This window comes from Corythoichthys intestinalis, chromosome 6, assembly GCF_030265065.1.
Source record: "Corythoichthys intestinalis isolate RoL2023-P3 chromosome 6, ASM3026506v1, whole genome shotgun sequence".
Taxonomy (NCBI): domain Eukaryota; kingdom Metazoa; phylum Chordata; class Actinopteri; order Syngnathiformes; family Syngnathidae; genus Corythoichthys; species Corythoichthys intestinalis.
Genome location: NC_080400.1, coordinates 8,905,104 through 8,929,830, shown reverse-complemented (window position 1 = coordinate 8,929,830; position 24,727 = coordinate 8,905,104). Strand labels below are relative to the sequence as shown.

Here is a 24,727-nt window from a genome sequence, read left to right as displayed (position 1 = left end):
TTTGGATTACTATTGCCATCTTTTTTGTTGACTATTCTTCCTGGGAGTTTTCCCCAAATCATACTAACTAATTAAAGCACTGTGGCACGCTACAGTGACGACAGTGACTCTGACGTGGACCTTACAACAATGTTGGAGTTCGTCAGGGAACGCGTGTTTGCGTACTGGTACTGCTGAGCTCCCGAGTGAAGAGTGGTCAAGGTGGAAATATTATTTTTTGTGAATAAATGTGCACAAGTGGAAGCTTCTCCCCTTTTTGGTACTTTTATACACGTATCCTAGCTACCACGCTTTACAATGTACAAGACCTGGATTACACAAGGTGTGCTCTTTGGCCTGTACTGTATGTAAAGCACACGACAGCTCTGGATGCTAACAATCTACATAATTATATTGGGATAAGTTTGAAAACGCAATATTCTTACCTTGAATATCTGCTAATAAAACCGGACTGCATACACTCTCGCTCCCAAGCGGAGTTCCCAACAGGACTCTCTCGCATCACCAGTTTTGCCCAACTTTTGTCTTATCAGGTATTTGCTGCACGCATTTTTCCCTGAAGCTCGTCTTCTGAACGACCGACAGTGCTGTCCTGCTCTTCACTTTTCAGATCTGGTTCAAATAGGAAGGGTAGAACTGACGACATGTTGGGAAAGCTAACGAGTGACACGCTGGAATTTCGGCAACGGGACCAGTGACGTCACGCACTGCGACGTAACAAGAATGGCGAACTATCACTTAAAATAATTTTACAAACTTTATTAAAACAAAAGCATTAAGAGGGGTTTTAATATCAAATTATTATAACTCATACTAACATTTATCTTTTAAGAATTATTTGTCTGAAAAATAGAGGATCCCTTTAAGGTGCAGTAGCCCGACGCTGGACGCACGACCTACTTGAGCATTGTAGTTTTTTTTGGTTTTTTTTTTTGCCCCCCCCCCCCCCCCCCCTCCCCAATTAAGACTAATGCCCAACCCACACCTGGCATCCTGATAACTTTGGCGTTGTAAAGTGGAAATCGCCTAACTAGAGTCCATCATAACCCGGGGACTCCCTGTATATGGCAATCATCAATCAGTTAAAAAATCGTGTCATATCAATATTGTGATAGAAATGTATCATCGTGATTTTTTTTTTTCAATATCACACAGCGCTGGTCATCATATTGGAGCGCCTGTTCTGTGGCCTAATGTAGGCTCACTTGTTGGAGTGCTGGGAAAGGGGGCACTTTCCTCAAATCTGCTTTATTTTAAAAGCATTCAGCCTTGGAAAGGTTGCGAATTATCCGCTTCCAATCCCTGATGAGCTCGCGACTTAACTCGCATCTTTTAGGGTTTTCTTTTTTCCAGCTGAGTCCATGAAAACACTGCTAACGAAGGCTGTGCTTCCTTTTCCGTGTCCCGCCTATGAATTAAGATCACGTAAAGAAACAAATATCATTTGCTTTTTCGAAGTACTGTATGTGGAGAAAGGTTGTCACTATGGTAACAGCCCAAGAGGCTCAAAGAAATCCTAGCAGTTATTTGCAAGCCAATTAGTGTCATAAAAAACAGTGCGGGCCGTCAGAATTCCTCCAACATTTGGTCGGAGAAGATTAAGATCAATTTAGAAGGCATGATAAGCCTATCAAGTCACGCCGGAACGCCCCACACAGACAAATGCGTGAAGAGACAGCGCTGGGGACGAAGCGAGTGGGATTTTAACCGTTTAATCCCTCGACAAGAATCTGTCGTTTGAAAAGAAGCAGAAATGTTGAAGACAGATTAAATGCCGAATCAGAAAAGCTCGGGGCGAGATTTGATCCCCTTCATTGATTTCCTCTTTTGCTTCGCTTTGCTGATTCTGGCATTCCAGTTGAAACCGAGTGGAATGTCAAGGACTTAAAGTGGAAAATTACAGATTGCTGAGCTTTCTTTTCATCTGAATTGACGGAGACAGTCATCACATCCATTTGAACTGGGAGGGTCCAGCACCGATCAAACTAACACCGTCAATGGCAACCATGCATTAATATTAGGGGTGGGAACCTCTCGCTACCTTACGGTATGATAGGATTTGAGAAACAAAGCTCACGATAACGATGATCTCACGATATGGCGATACGACACATTGGTCAGGAAATCATTCCAGGATATTATACAAAACAACTAATAAACAGAAAAACAAGCTTCTGCTGTAAATTGGAATGAGTTTATCACTAGTAGACGTCCAATCCATTTGAACTGGGAGGGTGGCAGCGAATGAACGAAACGTCTATGGCCATCAGTGGCAGCCAACGCCAGGCAAAGAGGTAATTTTGAGCCATTTAAGGTCATTTACCTGTTGATTTTCAGTTACTTCCTGTTGATTTTGGGGTATTTTATGGGTCACTTCCTGTTTATTTTGAGTTATAAAACAGGAAGTGACCTGGGAATCAACCAAATGAATAGGCAGTGACTCAAATTCAACAGGAAATGACCTGTAAATGCCCTGAAAATCAGAATGACTGTGAATGCTCTGGTTTCGAATGAACAAATGTTCCCAGTGTAAATGGATTAGGCGTCGAGCACCGTCAATGCAGCCTGAGAGTTAACTGAGACACTTTTATGGTGGAACATTTTGGTAGCAACTTGTTGGATCTAGGGTTGTTCCGATCATGTTTTTTTGCTTCCGATCCGATCCCGATCGTTTTAGTTTGAGTACCTGCCGATCCCGATATTTCCCGATCCGATTGCTTTTTTTTGCTCCCGATTCAATTCCAATCATTCCCGATAATTTTTCCCGATCATATACATTTTGGCAATGCATTAAGAAAAAAATGAATAAACCTCGGACAAATATATACATTCAACATACAGTATATAAGTACTGTATTTGTTTATTATGACAATAAATCCTCAAGATGGCATTTACATTATTAACATTCTTTTTGTGAGACGGACCCACGGATAGAAAGACTTGTAATTCTTAAAGGATAAATGTGACTTTGTATATTGTGACTAAATATTGCCATCTAGTGTATTTGCTGAGCTTTCAGTAAATGATACTGTAGCCATGCCCAAATGCATGATGGGAAGTGCAACCATGACTGTGCGTAGTGCTACCAATTGATATATCTGCTCTGCGTTTGGAAATAACATAGGGTGATAAGAAAAAGATCGACTATTACCTTTCTTCCCCACATTGTGTCCCTCGATATTTCTAATCGTTGGGAGAGAGATTGTAAAGCTTTACCCAATTAAAAAAAGTCTCCAAAGGCTGTCAAAATTCACTCTACTCATTTTACGCTGCCTTTTAGCTCTATATATAGGTATAACGGCGCCATTAAAGATTGAACGCGACAATGCGTGAGTGGGTCGTGCAGCGCATGCGTTAATTGCGTTAAATATTTTAACGTGATACATTTTTTAAAAATTAATTACCGCCGTTAACGCAATAAATTTGATAACCCTACTTTAAACCTAAACTAAAGACTCTGGATGAGTGTAACATGGGATCCACGGATAGAAAGACTTGTAATTCTTAAAGGATGAATGTGACTGTGTATATTGTGACTAAATATTGCCATCTAGTGTATTTGTTGAGCTTTATGTAAATGATACTGTAGCCATTTAACTGTTCTGCCCAAAAGCATGATGGGAAGTGCAACCATGACTGTGCGTAGTGGTACCAATTGATATATCTTCTCTGCGTTGGGAAATAACATAGGGTGTTAAGAAAAAGATCAACTACTACCTATTATCCCCACATTGCTTCCAACGATAATTGTAATCGCTGAGAGAGGGATTGTAAGGCTTTAGCCAATTAAAAAAGGGCTTCAAAGGCTGCCAAAATTTTCTACTCATTTTACGTTACCTTTTATTTAGCTCTATGTATACATAAAACGGTGCCATTATAGATTTGAACGTGACAATGCGTGAGTGGGTAGTGCAGCGCATGCGTTAATTGCGTTAAATATTTCAATGTTATTACCGCCGTTAACGCGATAAATTTGATAGCCCTACTTTAAGCCAAAACTAAAGACTGGATGAGTTGAAGACATTTTATCTGTAACGTTAAATACAATTAGAAAACGATTTAATTCCCCCCCCCCAAAAAAAAAAAATATATATATATTAAAAAAGGCATGTCCGATATTTTTTGCCAATTCCGATACTTTGAAAATGACGTTATCGGACCCGATCCCGATCGGGACATCTTTAGTTGGATCCTTTTTATTTTATCTGTTTTTAGACGTTGACACCTTTTTAAAACGATATCTCGATTCTTGGTAGGCGCATATCGGTCACCTTTTGGGATACAAAGTATCACGATATATCACCATTTCCATATTTTGTCGCACCCCTACGGGAAAGTACAACAAATATTTGCCTTCTTTTTCAGAAAGTGCGAGAACATTTTTCTTTCTTTTTGGTAAGATCGATGGTTATATTTTTCTTCTTAGAAAATACAATTACCATATTTCCACGACCATAATGCGAACCTAAAAGTCAAAAAATTGTCCACGCTACGCCTAATAATATAGTGCGCCTATTGTGTGGACTGAGTACCAAAATGTGTCTGTCTGACTGAAGAATTTTTGAAGAGTAAGTGAAAGCCACATGAGAACCTTAAAGGGAGAAGGTTGCGAGTGATTAGGGGCATGTACCCATTAGCTGTAAAGTTTGAGTGTGTGTGTTAGGCCAAACAACATTGGTTTGGCCAAGGACACTCGAAAATGGAGGAAAGTTCAACGTATATTTTGCGTCCATTTTATTAAACGTGATTGTATGTGTTCTCTTGAGGAAAGTGCAAAATCAATAGCTTTTCTTCTTTCTGGGCAAGTTCAACAGTTAAAATCTGTATTGGTAGAATCCAACAGCGATATTTTGTCTTCTTTTTAAGTGACGTTTGACATCAATAGTGTCATCTTTCGAGGGAAATGTGACAATATTTTTATTTTTTTTTGTCTTACAGTGCAAAATAAATAGTTTTTCTATTTTTTAGGACAGTTGTGTCATTTGGTGAAATACAACAGTGATTGTTTCCTTTTTTTTTGTTTTTTTTTTGTTTTTTTGTGCGACATAAAGTATATTTGTCTTCTCAGGAAAATGTGACATTTTTTTGTCTAAATGTTTTTTCTTTTCAGAACAGTTTAACAGCCAAAAGTTGTATTTTGTTGAAATGCAAGTTTTTCTTACCAGCAAACTTCCACATCAATATTGTGTCGGCTTGATACTGTTGCTGTTTTTGTTGTTGTTGTTTTGACGAAAATCTAGCATCAATAGTTCATTTTTTTAATGAGTACAGCATCAATAGTTTTATAGTTTTAAGTATTTTTATTACAATGCTATCAAACCACAAATGGCTTCCTATCCACCATTGCCCGAGGCTGATCTGCACTGTTTTGTTCATAAAGGAGATTTGCGACTCTCGTGTGTGGCAGCGACACTTCGCAAGCCTTACCTAATATGTTCCTCGAACTGTGGACACACAAAGCAAGCTATTCAAATATTTTGACTAAAAAAAAAAGTGGTTTTGAGCGCCTGGAAATTACCGCAGGGCAACTCGTGGCAGACAAAACGGAATCTAAACTTTCCATTTCACGCAGCGTTCTGGGAGAGATTTGACAGGCGCGCTGCCGCGTCGAGCCCGAGACGCTCAAAGAGAAGTCAGAGCGAGCGAGTAAACCCGCTCTTCCATTAGTTCCCGCGAGCGGCGAGAGAAGCGACGCTTAATCTCCTGTCAGCTCGCCTTCAAGCAACTCTCCCAGGAAGGCTCCTGCCCATCCATCACTGCAGGAGATGCCCCCCAGAGGAGGTCTGAATCACAGCAATTAGTATTCACGCTCCAACCATCAAGACTTACAATCCCCGTGTGGTTTTGCGCCCATTGATCGACGCAGTCATCGGCGCTGGGTACAAATTGCCACAAACGAGCAAATTACAGAGGGAAGGAGGACGGCTTTAGACCTCCTTCGGAGGCCCAATGTTGTCAATTTCGGTGAGCATCAAATTGTACAGGCGACTCATTCATGTGCATAAAGTAGTGAATGAACTTGATTAGAGCTGAAACAAATACTCGAGCAACTCGAGTAACTCGAGTTTAAAAACTGATCTGAGTAATTTTATTCACCTCGGGGAATCATTGTATTTTGCCAACTCTAAGCATCACGTTTTGCCCAGACTACTTTTAATGCGGGACGACGCGCTGACGTCACGTGCGTAGAGGAAGAAGCAATAAAAAAAAAAAAAATTACCTTACTGCAGCCGACAGCCGCTACAAACTACACCAGGGGTGGGCAAACTATTCCACGAAGGGCTACGGTGGGTGCGGGTTTTTGTTGCAACCCATTAAGAGGACACCTTTTCACCAAACTGAAGTGCAATCAGTCGATTGCTGGCAGGTGCTTCTCATTTCTGCTGAAACCTCATTGGATAAACTATTTAAACTCTCTGTGCTGGGTCAGTTGGAACAAAGACCAGGACCCACTGCGGCCCTCGAGGACCGGTTTGCCCACCCCTGAACTACGCCGACGTTGCTAAAAACTACGCCCGCATGATGGTAGCAGTTAGTATCCGATGCGTCTCGTAGATATCGCATGCATTTAGAACTAGATGCGAAATGACAGACTCGGCCGTGTCTGGGCAGCGTTAGTAAACAGCCGCCATCTTTAAGCAGTAGACTTCTCAGCGCTAATAAATATAACATTACTGTCACTCGCTCACGTAACGTTAGCCCTTAGGAGGGCAAGGTTTCTACTGATTATGACCAAGGTTGATGCGTGGCTGACGTGTCTTACATACAGGCTTTACGTAATAAAAAACTTGATAAAGTTAACTGTCAGTTTTAGCTCAGTAGTCATTGCTGAATAAAACACCAAGTAGCACTGGTCCCTAATGTGCTCCAATACAGCAGGTATCATACATTTATTTTGAACACTGCAAAAGCTCAAAATCCTATCAGTACTTACAGTTTAGACTAACTTAAAACTTAACTAGAACTTAAAAAGTAGCTTGACACAAATGGAAATTATATTGAAACATGTGGGAAAAACATATAGCTTTCAAGTGATGTGTGTTATCAAGCGTAATTACATTTTTAGGTAAGAAATATGTTGTTGTTTTTAATATAAGATCTAGACGTTTTTTGAGTGAAAGCAGTGGATTTTTTTTCTAGTCACATCTGAGATGCAATTGTTGGCTGTTTTCAACAATGTACATCGAAAATAAAGACATTGACTGAAAATGGTTCAATATTGGATCAAATATCTTTTTTTCCTCATGTATATTTATAATTGCTCTTTATCAAAAAAAAAAAAAAAAAAAAAAAAAAAAGGTTTTATCCGATTACTCGATGAATCGATAGAATTTTCAGTCGATTACTCGATTACTAAATTATTCGATAGTTGCAGCCCTGAACTTGATTCAGTGCCATTGACTGCAATAGACCTCCAATCATGTGGCTCTTTTCTAGCCTGGAAGTTCAGACTCACCGCTGTTCCAGCGATTGAGTCTGGCGACCGTCCCGTGGCTCAAATTCCCAGGGCGGAGCAAGCCACAGTAAACACAACGGAGTGGACCAATCAGCGACTGGCGAATGCAGGGGCGCTGCCAGGGATTTTAGGCCCCATGAAAAGAGGCCCCACCACCAGTGCCCGGACACACACACACACACACACATTTAGAGCATCAACTACGTAATTTCGAATAAATGTTTTGTTTTACCTGAACTATACTACAGTATACATTACAGTATACAGTATGCGGTATACAACTGTTTTAGTATGAAGAGCTTGCTAAGGGTTTGCCTGCTGTACTGATTAAATGTAAGCTAAAAGCAGAGCCAACACTATCTAGCAAGCCTCATCTGGAAACTCGCGGTCTCCACTATAGTCTACAGCTCCGAAGCGAGGTCCCTTGTTGACAAACTAAATTTAATTGATGACAAACTAAATTCAATAAATTCTTGACAAACTGGATTCAAGCAGATTTTAAAAAAGAAAATTTCCGCACCAACTTTAGTTTCAATATTCGTAGGATACCAAAAAAATGCCGTCATTATTTGGAATTCATGTTTTTGAATAGGTAAATGTCACTCATTGAGGCTGGGAAAATCCCGAATTTCTTACAAAGTGAGCTGGGACCTCACTTCGGAGCTGAGATAACAGGTTAATTTTCAGCACTACACTTACACAAGACACCAACCTTCCTTTGGAATGAGTCAAGCTTGAGCGGCTAAAGAACTTTCAACATTCGAAATTTTACATCGGACCACACCTGACAGTCCCACATCAATTTTGTGTGGAACCCAACATTTATAATAAGACAAGAAATAAGCAAACAAGTGCATGCCTACAGCAAAAGCAAAAGGGGGAAAAAAAAAAAAAAGAGTTATTATTCTTTATTAAATGTTAAGTGAGGGGTGCAAGTGCAAAAAGTGGTTAAAAAAGTGGTAGCCCGCAAAATCAGTCAACAATCCCTAAGGCATCATTCTAAAAAATGCCAGGAAATTCTACCAACTTTGAAGAGTTCTTTCAAAATCAAGCTGAAGTTTGGTTATTGGTTAATTTGGAGCGCAAAACAAACAAACCGGCTTACCTCTACCGGGGCCCGTACTTTGGGATGCATCATTTCCTGGGAAATTGAGGACAAATTTAGCAAAATCTTACCATTTGTCATCCGTTTATTTAAATTCCAGAATCCAAACAGTTGTAATAAACTATTTGCATGCTCTACTGTACTACACTGTTCCTCCACCAAAGACTAACCATTCAAACATTTTATTCAATACAGAATTGAAGGGAAAATTTGTCATTTATCCGTTGTTTTTGCGGGGCTGATATTCCGGAATCCAGACGTGTTATGAGATAAGCAGTTTATGTTTAATCCTGATAATTTAAACAAACATGGGCTTCCCTCCACCAAGTCCCAACTTCACAAATAGCAAATTCACTAGAAATGAATTGTTGATGGTGACAGACATCCAATCCCAGTCAAAATGGATTGGACGTCTATCGCTGTCAATGGGAATCTGGAAATCAATGGGAAAAACTGTCTCATGTCTTACCTGCAAATTTGATTCCAACTGAGGGAATCCAATTACGACCTGAGAGGAACCAGATTGTTTTCTTATCGGAAAGTCAGATCAACCTTAAAATCGTTTTCGGTTACAAACGTTGGCGCTCGCCTATGGAATCCCTGTGACCCAGCACTCACGCGCATAGAATTATTTGGATCCTTCAAAAGGACCAATAAGGAAACCATTTTGAGTTGTTACTTGAACACCAGTTATAATAACACATAACACTACTGCCACACACACAACCATAACATAATGTTACCACAACAAATGAATGATGGAATGTCAGGGACAGAGACAAAGTTATGGGAATGTGAGAAGAGTGTCGATAGGCCAGGAAATTGTTCGTAAAAAGCCATAACATTGCACGCCCTGAAAATATGCCCTGTAGCAAACACATATCATTACCTGCTCGTGTATGTGCCTGATGCCTGAACTGTAACAACCGTACACGATGGAGCTGCTTGACTGGACGCTGAGTTCACTGGACAGAATTTTCTCAACAATGCGACCTACACCAAACCAACGCCCATGTCCGGCCAACACCTTCACGTCTGGAAAATCTGACAATCACCCTAATCAATGAACTCACACTAATCGACAATATTGCTAAGTGCTATGGCAAATCAATAACTTTTTGGGAAGAAAATTCATGCGGAAAAAAACAGAAAAGCTCATGTCGTATGATGTATGCAACTCTACCATGTTTGATTGTGCGTCCTTGGCTGCAAGAGGACGGGTCTTGATAAGCATATGCTTCTCCCGTCTGCCCTTGTCTTTCTTCGGTTCTTTCTTTCTTCGGGCTACTCATATTACATTTTGCAACTGTCAATGATACCGATGATGATGACAATAAAACATTTCATTCATTCATTTCATTCAATATTAGCTAAAAACAAATTCAATTCAAGTCAATTCAATTTTATTTGTATAGCCCTGGCTATATCCCCCATCCTTTGACCCTCCATGGCGGCAAGGAAAAACTCAAAAAAAAAAACTCTGTCATGAGCCAATCAAACCTGCATGTGAGGGAAAATCTGCATTGACCTATACTAACTTTCACACTGCAAATTTATAACATCTTAATCTGATATTTTTTGTTAAATCTAGTCAAATAATTTTCTTCCATCTTGTTTTGAGTGTTATAGGCTAGTTAACAGATTCATGTGTCAGATTCTTCCACTTACTTGAAGTAAATATTACTACATTATTTGTTTTTATTAAGCCCATACATCTAAACTTTGGTCATTTTTCACCTAAATCAAGAAAAAAATGCTTTCAAATAATGTTTTGAACAATATTCTTGCATTAAGAACATTTCTGACAAACAAGTTTTTCTTTTAAGATTAAATATACAACCCTTTTGCTTAAAATAAGTCTGTTAATCTTATTTCCTGCTAGCTGTTTTTCTTATGTCAAAAAATCTAAGTGAGTAAAATTGACTTGAAGCACTATAGCTGATGCAAAATTAGTGGTGTGTTCCCCACCTCCACAATATTGACATCTTTTTACATTACTTCTACATTCTTCACTCTAATATCCCTCATCTTCGAAGGGTGCGGGGGATGTTGTATTTCTGTCGGGCTGTGAATGCGTGTGTGTGTGTGGGGTGGGGTGGGGTGGGGGGGGAGAAATCAAGTCATGAGCCAATCAAACGTGCGTGAGAAAAAAAATTGACTGGCACATTCAGCGAGTGAAAAGGGGTCAATGTAAGTCTGAACATAATAAAAGTACTATAATTCACTTAATAATGGTAGGATCAATTCAATCCTGACAACATATAGGAAGACAATGTAAATGACCTACAGTATATAACTGAAGTCATAATGCAAATAAGGTTGCTTAAAAGTTGGTGGGGATAATTTCAGCCTCCTGAAAAGTTAGTAGTGTTATGTCCCCACCCTTCCTATGCAAACCTACGCCCTTGACCCATGATGACCACCAGGTACGCACGTCACCGTTAAAAAAAGGAGGGCTTGTCGCCTTTCCCGAGATGAGAATAGACATCCAATCGTGTGGTGTCTAATCATCTCTTTTGCTGTGAATTTAAATTGAGTATATCACTAGTACACATATTTTCTTCCTCTGTCCAAGATGCACAATCCAACCAATTAGGGTACTGCTATTAGACGTCCAATCTATTTCAACTGGAAGGGTGAGAGCGAATGTGCGTCCGTTACTTTACATTCGAGCATGCAGTAATTTAGCATTAACCCTGAAAAGTCGCGGGACACGCCTACGCGTTCTGCATGCATGTCATCTTTATAGCCTCGTCACGCTGTAATTACATCACCCACATGCCACTGGTTGGTCTTGTGTTAGTGCGGACGTTGAGGTCCCCGCTCGCTTTTACTTGAAATCAATCAACCAAGTAAAACAGGAGATGATGTCATTTGAGTTTTATTGTTTCATTGCCCTCATAAATAAACATTAAAACGCTGCATGGACCATTTGCTCATGTACATATTTACATCATTTCTTGTCCTGTAAATATATATTTTTTAAATACTTTTTTCAATGTTATATTTTTTCACAATCAATCTTTTCATTTTATATATGGCAGAAAACATAGACAAGGCTGAAAAAGCAGTTTCTGCTCTTGCACCCCTCTTTAAAATAAACTGCTTTATTTTAAGCCAAAAGAACTGGTGTGTTTGATAGAACAACATGTCAGTATGCTGCAATAACAGATTCATGGCGCATTATACCCCCGAACTAATTTTAATTTGTCCGTTTTACCCTGGAGACCCCCGTTTACAGACACTGCACAACCGCTCGTTTCAACCTAGTCATAAAAAAAGGTAAGGAATAATATTTATCATTCGAAATGTCTATCATTTTAGCTTAGAATCATTAATGGATGTCTAATATTTAGTTTTAAAAAAAAAAAAAAAAAAAAAAAAGGTTTGAAAAAATTCTTCACTCGCATATTTTTAACTTTGAAACAAATTACGTCACAATTAAAAAAAAATAGTGTCTGAAAATAGTTCACGGATATCTACCTCATAACTATCGCTTAATTTTTTTTGTTACAGTCGAATTTTCCCCCGATATTTTTGATGATACAGTGTATCACAAAGTGAGTACAATTAATTTGTCCGTTTTACCCTGGAGACTCCGGTTTACAGACACTGCACAACCGCTCTTGTTTCAACCCAGCCATAAAAAGAAAGTAATTAATAATATTTATTATTCAAAATGTCTGTCATTTTTAGCTTAGAATATTAATTGATGTCTAATATTTAGTTTAAAAAAAATGACTTTAAAATATTATTCACTCGCATATTTTTGTTTTTTTTTAATTAAAAATTATTAACACACATATTTTAAACTTTTAAACAAATTACGTCACAATGAAAAAAATGGCGTCTGTAAAAAAGTCGCAGATATCTACCTCTTAACTATCGATTAATTGTATTTTTTTGTTACTGTTGCATTTTCCCCAATATGTTAGATGATAAATAATCAATCCAAACAAAGAAAAATTGCAGAAAAAAAAACGTTTAAAGGGTAAATACCGTATTGGCCCGAATATAAGACAGTGTTTTTTGCATTGAAATAATACTGAAAAAGAGGGGGTCATCTTATATTTGCGGTCTAGACATTATACCCATTCACGCCGCTAGATGGCTCCAGATATCATTGAAGCGATGTTCTGTCATGACAGATCTCAGCTACTCTCAAGTTTAACCAGTTTGTATTATTTTATTGCAATGTTTTTCCTTATTCAGATTTGTTTCAAGACTACAGTTACAGTTAGACTTCACTTTGATGGTTAATGCGGTTATTGCAATTTTGTTGTTTTATCACAATAGATTGGTTTATTTACATTTCAAAAACCAGAAGCCATTCATTTACAAATGTGATTGCACTTTACATATTTAAATGTTCAGATATTAAGATTTGAATGAGGCAGAATAACATGCTTTTTCTGTCAAATATATTATTATAATCATTTGTTTCGGATGTACTGTAATTATTTTCTTTATAAAAATTAATTTGGTGTACAATAAGTCTTTTTTTCAAACTTGAGTCTTGAAAAAGAGGGGGTCGTCTTATAATCAGAGTCTTCTTATATTTGGGCCAATAGACCCCAATCACATGACGTCACAACTCCGCCCCCCTGACTGGTGCCGCCATATTGTCCGTCAGCTCATTGTGTTTACATATTACCACTACGTACATTCCTGCTATTACTGCGTGTTTTTCTAATTGTCTAAGGAATCACCGCCTAGTAAACGAACCCAAAAATCTTCCTGACAATCGTTGACATTGATTAATCAAAATGGTGAAGGCTTTTGTGGCGGTTGGTTGCAGTAACAGAGAAGATAAACCGTCATTTTAGTAGTTGCTGTGTGCCCATTGTTAAAAGGGCAAATCTCGAAAGCAGCACGGTTTGTTTATCTCGGTCCATGATGCGTTTGTGTCGACTGCCGTCAGACAGCGGCGAAAACATCAATATGATGCCAACACGATCGCAGACATCATCAGACGGAGACTACGAAGCTCATCGCCACGGTCGCGCAGCAAGAAGGTGAGCGCAACAACAGGTGTTGTGCCGAAAAATAGCCACCCTGTGTGAAATGTCCCCCCTGACGGGAGCTCCCACACGGAAACGACTTTCTTGTAATGTGAACATGTATTATTTTATTCTGCTTGAACTCATAAATGTCATACCTGTGTGATTGTCATTGGGATATGGTCGTGAAAACCTGTAGACTAACACATTTCTGTTCAAAGATGGTTATGTGGCCCAGTCCACGACTAAAATACAGTACAAATATTTTGTGTAATTTAATTATTTAAAACTGATCTTACAGTCGTAAATCCATCACTGTAATGCGTCCATGAAAACATTTGATGTTTTCACGTCAATAAAGCGTTATAAATAAGCGCTCCCGTCAGGGGGGACATTTCACGCAGGGCAGCTATTTTTCGGCACACACCGGCCCGTTGTCGATCAAGTTTCATTTCACAATCGTGACAACGGTGATGCTCAGCTGACCAAATGTCTGCTTATATTTGGGCCAGTGCCGATTTTGGGTACCCGACTCCTCATCGTGACATAAACTGGAGTATGATTAGAAATTTTGTGGTCTCAGGACGAGCTCTGACGCATGGGACGGGACCGGACGGGAGGAAACATCGGTTTGGGCATCAAATATGGATCTGGCGACTGGATCGACCGAAGCTTTTGCAAATAACGGCTTTTATGCAACTCATCCAATGAGTTTACAGCGTCTGAAAGCACCGGGGCTTCCATAATTTGCAAGTGAATCCACCTTTAGAAACTACGATCATTGACAATACGGACACACAATGACGGACAATATAGCAGCACAATACAGTGATCACGTGATTGTGTGACGCTGGTGACTGGGGTGATACGGTATATTGAAAAGCCTTTTCAAATTTTTTTTCTTCCCCCAGAAAATAGGGGATTTTGAGCTTTCCAATGATGTATCACACATGGATATAGGACAATTTTGAAATTTGGTCAAATTGGGGGTCTCTGAGTGTTTTCTGCCATATTTTGGATCACTAACAAATAAACAAGGTTTTGGCTGAGGTAAAAATGTGCAACGTCAGCACGCGCTAATTCAAGACACATGCAATCAAATGGTGCCTCCAACGGCCTCAGACCCTATTGAACTCGACCACCCAAACAACAGAGTTCTTGACATGACAGTATACCGGCAACCGAGCGATGATTCACGCCAAGGACGGCCAGGGTGCATTTTACACTCGCCCCGAGTCTTGGTTAATAACTCACAGGTTGCCACTAAATAAAAGAGACATCAGTGCCCTAACTCCACTGACCACCACCTGGTGGAGGATTCAAATTAAATCCAAAATCTGGAACGGTGGCTGGCCAAGAACAGCAGGAGCTCGTATTACCCGCTCGCACCGATCATCTCTTTGGCGATGGCTCGCCGTTTCAAATCTGGCGCGAGGGCTGTTCGGGCCGCGGGGCGTCCTGCTACATGCGTTTAGCTCGGGACACTCCCACTTGTTTGTGCTTCCACAATGAGGCCGGAGTTTGGAACAGGTTGTATATCAATTAGGACTTAAAAAGCTGGCAGGCATTTATGGTGACGCCCTTTAACCCCCAGGGGGCCAGAGGAGCAAATTCTTGTTGCTGCGTGTCTAACAGGAGAATTTAGGGTGCAGCTTCTTTTTTATTAACGCACACTCATTCCTTTTTACTGTTCTTTGTAAAAATCTGTTTTGGGACCCGTGTTTTTACCACAGTGCTGTTTGGAATGCAATAATCGTTCCATAATATTAATGCAACATTCAAATTGAAAGATGACACTTGGGTTGGAAGCTTAAAAATTTGATTTTGAGCTGTTTTTCCCAGGATTTGATGATGTTTCGAGAACTGCAACAACAACAAAATGTTCGTTTCAAAATTTAAGATCACATCATTTGAGAAAATGGCTAAGGAAGATGAGACATGTTGGCATTTGGTTGGCTTTTGATTTTGACAAGCTTTTGGAAAGTGCAATGTTGAAATTTCAGCCACAAGTTATCAAAACATTTCTTCAAATTTAGTACAAAATTTGAGAAAGATGAGACATGTTCGCTCTTCAAAATGCCATGTTTGGATGTCCTTATTGAAATTTGGATGAGATTTCCAAAAATGCAACAAAAAAAAAAAAAAAAAAAAAAAAAAATTAACATTAAGTTATCAATGTATTTTTAGTATAGTTTTTTTTTTTTTTAGAGGTGTAACGGTACACAAAAATCTTGGTTAGGTACGTACCTCGGTTTTGAGGTCACGGTTCGGTTCATTTTCGGTACAGTAAGAAAACAAAATGCAAAATATAAATGTGCTAGTTGTTTATTACACACTTTTGTGCTTTCAACAATAGGAACATTAGCTTATACAAAGCTAGAATTCTGCTCAAAAAGTAGCAGGTATTTAAAGATAATAATTCAACAACAATTTGCCTTTCAGACCCCGCATATTGGTCAGCTTTCTTTCTGAGAGAAAGAAGAAAAAAGAAGTCCCGTGCTAAAGAGAAAAGCAATCCCAATGACAAAGATTTTAACATGTATTTTACAAATGAAATTCCTCAATGAATCAATTTTTTTTTCTCATGAATGTTTTCAAAAGCTTTATTGGCGGATTTTCTCAAGTTAAAGCGCCACACAGAAATTAATACATTTAATTGTGTGAGCAGGATGTGCGTATTGTTCTTATTATTTAGTTAAAGGTGTTTTAGCTCATTTCCATTTATCTTATTCAAATGGGCTATTATTTATTTTATTGTGTGTTTATATTTTACAAATGTGATGCAGTATTCATTTATATTGTATATTTTATGTTGTATAACTTTCTTTCCTATGTGAATATTAGTTCCTACTTGTTTTGTTGTGGTAGGAGAGTTTTGTATTCCGGTCTGCCCAATCCTAGCTAGTAGTATTGACGCAGGAGGGCCGCGTCTCGCGTCAAATAATAAACTCTGCCGTTCTTTTCGCATGCGTCGTGTTGAGCCGCTTCTGGGACGCGTCTAACACGCAGCTGCACTGCGACTGGTGTGCATTGGCTGATTGACTTTAATGCTCGCGTTTCACTGCGTTCTCGCGGCGGCCACGATGTGCGCCGTCGACGTTCTGGGTTATATACCGTCCTACCGTGTTGGTCCTCATTATAGTCGAGAAGACGCAGTAAATATTATCTACACAAAGAAACTGTAACCCGATCGACTCACAGCCTCGAAAAGTAAGGGTTACATTACGTCAGAAATCCATTCGGTACGCCTCCGTTCCGAACCGAGCACCCTGTACCGAAACGGTTCAATGCAAATACATGTACCATTACACCCTTAGTTTTTTTTTTTTTTTTTTTTAAATACAGTTATACAGGGTGTTCCAAAATGGTTGACCCCATTCTAAATGCCCATATGTCGGAAACTACTAGATGAATCTTAATGAAACTGAATACACTTTATGTTGAAGGCTATACGTTTTATTGGTTAAATTTACATAGAAAAGTACAAATATTTGTTGGTTCTATGACAGATTTTCATCAATGTTCAATACGAGCGCTGCCTGTGACTCTGCACACGTCGAGTAGGTATTCGAGCTCGTGCCAAACTCGCTGTACAGTTGGCCAAAGAAGAATGTCATGTATTCGGTAACAGTTTCCAGTGCAGCTGTAATTCTCTGTTTTGTTGTTTAGTTGGTGCCTTGTTTGCAACATTTTTGCTCGCTGCATTGTCTTCGGTGACTGACTCCGAGGATACTCTAACACGCAAAATGCCTTTTCTTTTGAGTGATCGGCATTTCTTAACCTGAACTGATAGAAATGCCAAACGTTACACACAAAAACTTGAAAGTTTTCTACACAAGCTGTGAAAATTTGCGGTCATTCCAACGAAAATTGTCCAAATTATTGGCCAACGAAATGGTGTCAAGCATTTTGGAACACACTTTATTTTTCTCAAATTTCTAGTCGATCAATGTGAGAGAACGGCAATGATGGGGACGGGATGTTGGCAATTGCCATAAAAATTGAAAAATAAAATTTTTGCCTATCCCTCTTATCAGATTGACATACTTTTAAAAACTGAAAAAAAATTGGAAATGGATAGGAAGTTTCCCTCTTTAAATTGTGAAGAAATTAAAATCACAAAATACAATAGCCAAACAACATGAGACATGTATTCTTGATTTATCCATTTTGATCATTTCTCCAAAATTAGTACCGCCGCTCTATATTGTATCATATTGAACAGCTGATATTCAAACACAGTGTGAAAGCCATTCGAAATACAGCCAATTTATGATCTCTTTTTTTAGTCATTTTCTCAACGCTTATGTTGGGTCGGCTTTCAAAAGCGCTTTAGGACGCAACCTTTAAGTAAACGTTTTTCAGGTGCGTCTATATACGGAAATAATATAATTTAGATTTTTTTTTAAATTACATAAAATACCCTTATTTAATTTAGAAATTGTCCTATTTCATTTTAACGCTGTGCAAGAAGCATATGGTTTTGGTGTAACTGCTCCAATTTAGTTTGTTCTGGACTGAATTTTAACTTCAGTTGACTACAACACTTTGACCGGCAATCAAGAAAGCAACAATTAATTAATAAAAAAGCACATGGCCGAAAACACTCAGGTGACTTGAAGACCCCCAATTTAGCCAACTTTTAAAATTGTTTTTTCTATTTTTCTTTGTTTGGATCGATTATTTATCATCTAACATATCGGAGAAATTGCGACAGTAACAATATATATATATATATATATACATATATATACAATTAAGCGATAGTTATGAGGTAGATATCTGTGACTTTTTTACAGACACCTTTTTTTCCTGGTGACATAATTTGTTTAAAAGTTTAAAATACGTGTGTGAATACATTTTTTAAGTAGTTTTTTTTTTTTTTTTAAACAAAAAAAAATATATATATGAGAGATCAATTAATAATTCTAAGCTAAAAACGACAGACATTTTGAATAATAAATATAATTAATTACCTTCGTTTTATGGCTGGGTTGAAACGAGCGGTTGCGCGACGTCTGTTGACGGGCTTTTCATGGTAAAACGGAAATATTAAAAATAGTTTGGGGGCTTAATTCGCCATGAATCTGCTATGGCAGCATATAGACATATTGTTCTATCAAACACAAAAGTTGTTTTGGCTCAAAATACAGCAGTTTCTTTTAAAGAGGAGTGCAAGAGCAGAAACTACTTTTTCAGTCTTGTCTGTGTTTTCCGCCATAAAGCGTTCATATCATTTCGCTTGGTCTTACTTTCCTCGCGCTTCTCCCGTCAGTTGCCCGCGATGAGAAATTTGACTACATTACCTTCATCACCTAAGCGATAAATTAAAATTACAGTAATTCATCAGGATCCCTAATGAGAGTCAGGAATCCATTCCAATGACGAATATTTACGACCAGCGGAGTTCAGAGGTCGTGGGTTCAAATCTGCTTTCCTCCCACATTCCAAAAACATCCCTAGGTTCATTGAAGACGAAATTGTTCGGCGTTAATGTGATCATCCGTGATAGGATGGCTGTACACCTACGATCATAATGAGACGGGTGTTCAACAACTACTCTTCCGATGTCCTGCATCTCGTTCGGCTGTCGATTTTTTTCTTTCGCTTTTCCCGAGATGCCGCAAGTACAATTTGGGAGACATTTTCCACACACACCCTTGGTTGAACAGCTTCAAACGCTTTTTACCCCCCTCCTCTGATACGTGCGCGCACACACAGACAAGGGAACTGCGCTAATCCTGATCTTCTCCACAAGCAAAGGGATCATCTCTCTGTAAATCACACAGAGCTCTTTGTGATCAAAGTATTCCATCTCTGCTCGAACACACCAGCCGGCAAGGTCGACATCTTCCTGGTCTTTCACCTTGGATGGAAAATCAGCAATGGACGAATGACATATACTTATTCGGGCACATTTTCCCACCAGATTATTTGGGAACATTTGCCTGACCTCAGCGTTTTTGAGTTTAACTCTTTCAGTGCAATTGACGATGATGGAGGATTAATTTCAATGAGTTCATCCCTACTAAGCCTGTCGCAATATGCAATAATTCCATTTATCGCGCGATATATAAAAATGAAGGCGGTCATTTTTTCCGCTGCGATTTATCGCCTCGCGTGCACGTGTGTGCGCGCGTGCGGCAGACGTGCTGTTAAAAGTTCGTTACCAACTGCGCAAAATGCATCTTCGTTCCAGGTCCGGCAAAAACTAGCGCCAGAGCCAATCGTTCCCATTATATCCTATTGTTCAACGTATACCGGCCGCGTCAGTGCTCCGGAGTGACTGTAGACCACCTATGGCGCGCCGGTGTTGTTGACGTGTGGGCGCTCCCGTCAGGAGAGACATTTCACGCGGGGCGGCTATTTTTCGGCACAACGCTGGATATTTACAACGAAGTCCTCCAAAACATTGTTACCGACTTGGCTGCTACAAATAACCTCACTTTGACAACGAACACCTGAATGAAATTAAAAGCGCTGTGCTTCAAACTCGTCCTGTTTATGAAAGCCGTCATATGCTGGTGTAGTAATGAGCAGACGTGACTCCAGCGGCGCTTGCTAACTTTTTTAATGCGCGGTTGTGCGCACGCACACACTAGATATCATGAAATGGCAAACTAGATGTGCTACGTCCCATGCCATTGGCTACGTGAGCCCAGAGTGATTATGGGACATGTAGTCCATATACTACATCGATGAATTCTAAACTGTCATTTGTCACATGAGGTTAAGAAGGCCAAATCAATCCATAACAGTGACTATAGATAATGTTGCAAATATTGTTAATTCAGTACGTGACACAGATGGATTCGAACCATAAATAGGATGTCTTGCTCATGTTGTAAACCTAAGAGAGCTGTAGCAATCAACGGTGTGCCCTGCCTCACTTTACAAACAGTAAAGATTGTTCTCAGCACTTTTATACAAATTTTTTTCATATCAGTAAGAAGTAAGCACGTAAATATTATGCACTAAAATGCATGTTTATATGACTGCAATTTAATTTTTGCTCGATAGCAAAAAAAAAAAAAGAAAAGAAACAAAAAATACAGTTGTTATTTTTTTTGCAGAGCATTAAATGTATTGAATCGGATCGAAAATCGTGTCCCCCGTATCAAAATTCGTACCGAACCATGACTTAACTGTATCGTTGCATCCCTATGGAACACCATTGCAGAAGCTATGATGGGAAATGTTTTCATTTTCCTAAATGCTTAAGTTATTAAGTGCAATTTTTTTAGTATTTTTTTAAACACATTTTATTTATTCTGTGTTTCTGTGCGGTATCAATATTGTTGTTTTTTACTTAAGAGGCAGGGTCTATTGTTTTTAGTTGTGATTTCTTAAAAAGTATATTTGAATTTAAGAGTAAATATTTATCGTGTTTAAATGGGTGTACTTGATCTATTAATATATACTGTATTCGCACTGTGTTATTGTAAATTGGTTTTAAAAAATTGGGGGGGCGCAATAATATCGCATATCGCAATAATTTATGAGAATAATTATCGCACACTAAAATTTGTTATCGCGACAGGCCTAATCCCTACTAGACGTCCGATCCATTTTGGAGGTTTGACGCGAATATGATCGTTCATTCGCTGCCATCCCTCCCACTTCAAATGGATCGGACGTCTATCACAGTCAATGGCAGCCAGTGAGTTAATTTACCAGGCTTCAACATGCACACACATAAAATCAGGCATGAAATATAAGACTCCAACGGGGTTGAATCCACAAAGCGGAATAAAGGATTTGGACAAGAGAGGATGAAGAGAGGGTGGTCATTGCATTAAATATATTCATCCCATTACAACTGGAGAGCAGAGGATGCTTGTATTCCAACCCCCCGCTAACCTTAAATTATTAGCCAAAACTTCTTCTTCGCTCACAACGCCATCTGCTGACCACCTGTGTTCCTGCACCTTTATTTTGTATTACAGCTAAATAAGTATTCTGCAGCAAACACACTCAGAATTGCAAATGTCACGTGAATAGATGTGTGTTGGAATTTATAAAGAATGCAAACAAAGATTAAAAATTATAAAGACGAACATTTATGAGAGTGTAAAGTCTTTTGTATTTTAGGATCTTATCTTACCTTGGACGTGCAGCGCCAGGAGGAGCACGCAAATTCCCGCACACAGCTGCGCCATGGCACCTCAGTTCTCCCGAGGGGTCTTCTCTGTTAGAACCGCGCACAAAGAGCGGGCATGCAACTTGCGCAAATCCCACTTGAGAAGGAGGGGGGCAGAAATAACCACACACGCAAGCAGAGTGAGGGTCCCCTGGTCTGAATTGGACTGCTACCTCCAAAGCCAACGAGAAAACTAGAGATCGAGGCGGTGGCCGAGCATTAATTTGACGGAACGAGTCTTCTCTTGCGAGTTGAGCGTCAAGCGATCTGCTGCAGCTCCATCCAAGTCTATGGATCGATGGCCGGCCAGGCTAAGGGGTTAAGTTTCCAAACACTTCGGCGTCCCCCTCCCCTTGGACTGAGCGCCTGAAGTTCCTCGCGGTAGGAGGAGGGAAAGAAATAGGAACGATCCGGAATGTTCTACTGGAGTGAAGGTTGTCGGTTCACGCTGGACGTCGCGGAGCTCCACGCAGATGCGGTCGTGTGCACTCGCTGCTTCCCGACCGAGACTGGCAGGCAGGCGGCCGGGTGAGGGAGGGAGTAAGTGGAGTGAGCAACGAGAGTCCCTCCTCCTCCTCCTCCGGGATCCGAGGGGGAAGCTCGGGATCGGCCGACGTCTCGGAGGGGGAGGAGTCGGGAAGGCTGGATTGACGGGCCAACCAACACGCTCGCGCATGCGCAGTCATAGCTTTTCCGGGGGAGTTTAGTCAGGTGGCGAATGGAATCATGTTTGGGAAAAGCTTAATTTTTCATTTAATTTTTGTTTTGTTTTGTTGTTGCTTAATTTATAAACGAGGATGAAAATAAATTGGTTTGTTTTGTTTTAATTAAATAAAAAAAAAGTTGTGTTTCAATTGAATTACAGCAACATTTACCAAGGGGTGAAGGTGGACCAGAACGGTCAGGAACACAGTTCCGGTATAAGATTCAAGTGTGAAAGTGGCTAGAATTTCTTGCCGGAACTCCCCGACGTAAAGGTCGCCACGGAGCAAGAAATTTTGTTTATTTATTTATTTTTCTTTCTTTCTTTTTTTTTTTTTTGTTTTTTTTTTTTTTGAGGGGGTCGAATCGCTTAAACTACTGAAATGCAAAGAAAACTGTTTCAGCACAGTTATTTCTATAACACGTACAAAAACTGATTTTTATTCAAAAGGTATTTTTTCAATGATTTGCAAAATAAAACTTAACAAAAACAGCAATAACCCTAACCTCCATCTCCTAATTTTTATTTTCCCTCATTTCCTCACATACTAAATGCCAAATCTCAATTTTAACTACTTAAGAACATAGGATGTATATTAAAATTAAAGGAAATGAACACATTTACTTTTTTTGCAATAATAAAAAAGATAGAAGTAACATACATTCAGGAAAAATAAGTACACATGACTTATATCATGCAGAGTGAAATGGAATATATTTTGAAGATCACGCAAACATTGACTTTCCAAAGTGCACATTGACCTCTAAAATGTTCTGAACCTCCCCAACAGAGCAAATAAAACTAAATATGATAAATAAGCCTCCTCAACTCTGTCGTTGCTCTTAAAGATTTGATACATTTTATGTTGCATTGGCCTTTTTTGTCGCATTAACTCAATATCCTTTTGTTTTTTGATGTTCCAGAAAACATGCACATTTGAACCAATCAGAGCTAACTATCTCTGCTGATCAGATGTCAGTATGTCAGCCAATTGAACGGAAAAATGAGTCCAGACGTTTTTCTTTGCTGCGTGCATTCGCACATTGACGTGACTCATCATCGTCAGACTCAGATAACTGCAGCAGCTGGGGAAACCTCTATGCCATCCGTGGAATAGAAGAAATAATAAATATTGGTGGAACCGGATTACGCTACACAAGCACTTTATTATGCTTGTTGTTAACACTTGTGTATTATGTAAAACTCGATGTTGGTAGATTGTTTTCTTCTTGGAGCTCAAATGCATGTGTGGCAGCTTAGCATTTTTTTTTTTTTTACATAGTGTTTTGACAGTTGCTGTCATATTTTCAGAATCAAAGCACCGTGTACCGGAACTGCGTTCTGGCCCTGAATCTTATACCGGAACTTCGATCCTGACCGTTTTGGCCCACTTTCACCCCTGATAAGATTCAGGGCCGGAAAGCAGTTCCGGTATAAGATTCAGGGCCTGAATGCTGTTCGGTACACAGAGTTTTAATCCTTTAACACCTAAGCCCATTTTGGCCGAATTTGCATGCCTTTGATGTTGCCTTCATATTTCAAAGAAAAAATTGTTCGCAATGGCCAGGTTGGGTCCCTTTTTTCAGGACACCATAACCTTCATGTCCAAACGGTTGTTTTCCTCACTGGCCAATTATAATCAACATTTTGGACCCAAAAAGACAACAACAACAAAAAAATACCAAAATCGTTTTTCAAAATTTGTAATGTTGATGTCCCATTGACAACCAAACATGCTCAACCAACCGTCTTGAAGCTTGATAATATTTATTCAACTTGTTAGGATAAACATTCAATAGAAAAAAAATAAGACTGAATAGTTTTATGTTTGACAATTCATCACAAACAATAGGTGTGGTCATAGGCGTTTTTGGCCTTTACACATACTATGGTCAAAACAGGTTATATACAGTGCAAAATGAGAAAAAAAATATAAATAGATATATACATACTGTACTGTATGTATACATATATATATATATATATATATATATATATATATATATATATATATATGAAAATGAATGCATGAATGAATATATATATATATGAGCAGTCAAAATTATCGCGTTAACGGGTGGTAATTATTTTTTAAAATTAATCACGTTAAAATATTTGACGCATTTAACGCATATGCCCCGCTCAAACAGATTAAAATGACAGCACAGTGTCATGTGCACTTGTTACTTGTGTTTTTTGGTGTTATGTCGCCCTCTGCTGGCGCTTGGGTGTGACTGATTTCATGGGTTTCGGCACCATTGTGTAATTATTGACATCAACGATGGCGAGCTTCTAGTTTTTTGATTGAAAGTTTTACAAATT

At 39.1% G+C, this 24,727-nt stretch overlaps 1 protein-coding gene across 5 annotated transcripts in view; it reads right to left on the bottom strand.

Moving 5' to 3' along the window:
• The window catches only part of LOC130917360 (nectin-1-like), a 588,953-nt gene extending 566,728 nt beyond the window's left edge, over positions 1-22,225 (bottom strand). For 4 of the 5 annotated variants that reach the window (XM_057838682.1, XM_057838684.1, XM_057838685.1 and 1 more), the window contains exons 1-2: positions 21,667-22,225; positions 8,563-8,598 (exon numbers count right to left, since the gene is read on the bottom strand). In XM_057838682.1, the coding sequence (XP_057694665.1) occupies positions 8,563-8,598; positions 21,667-21,721 (91 nt within the window). In that variant the 5' untranslated portion in view covers positions 21,722-22,225. The remainder of the gene's footprint in view (positions 1-8,562; positions 8,599-21,666) is intronic. The other variant, XM_057838683.1, reaches the window with a different exon arrangement.
• Between the last annotated feature and the right edge of the window lie 2,502 nt (positions 22,226-24,727).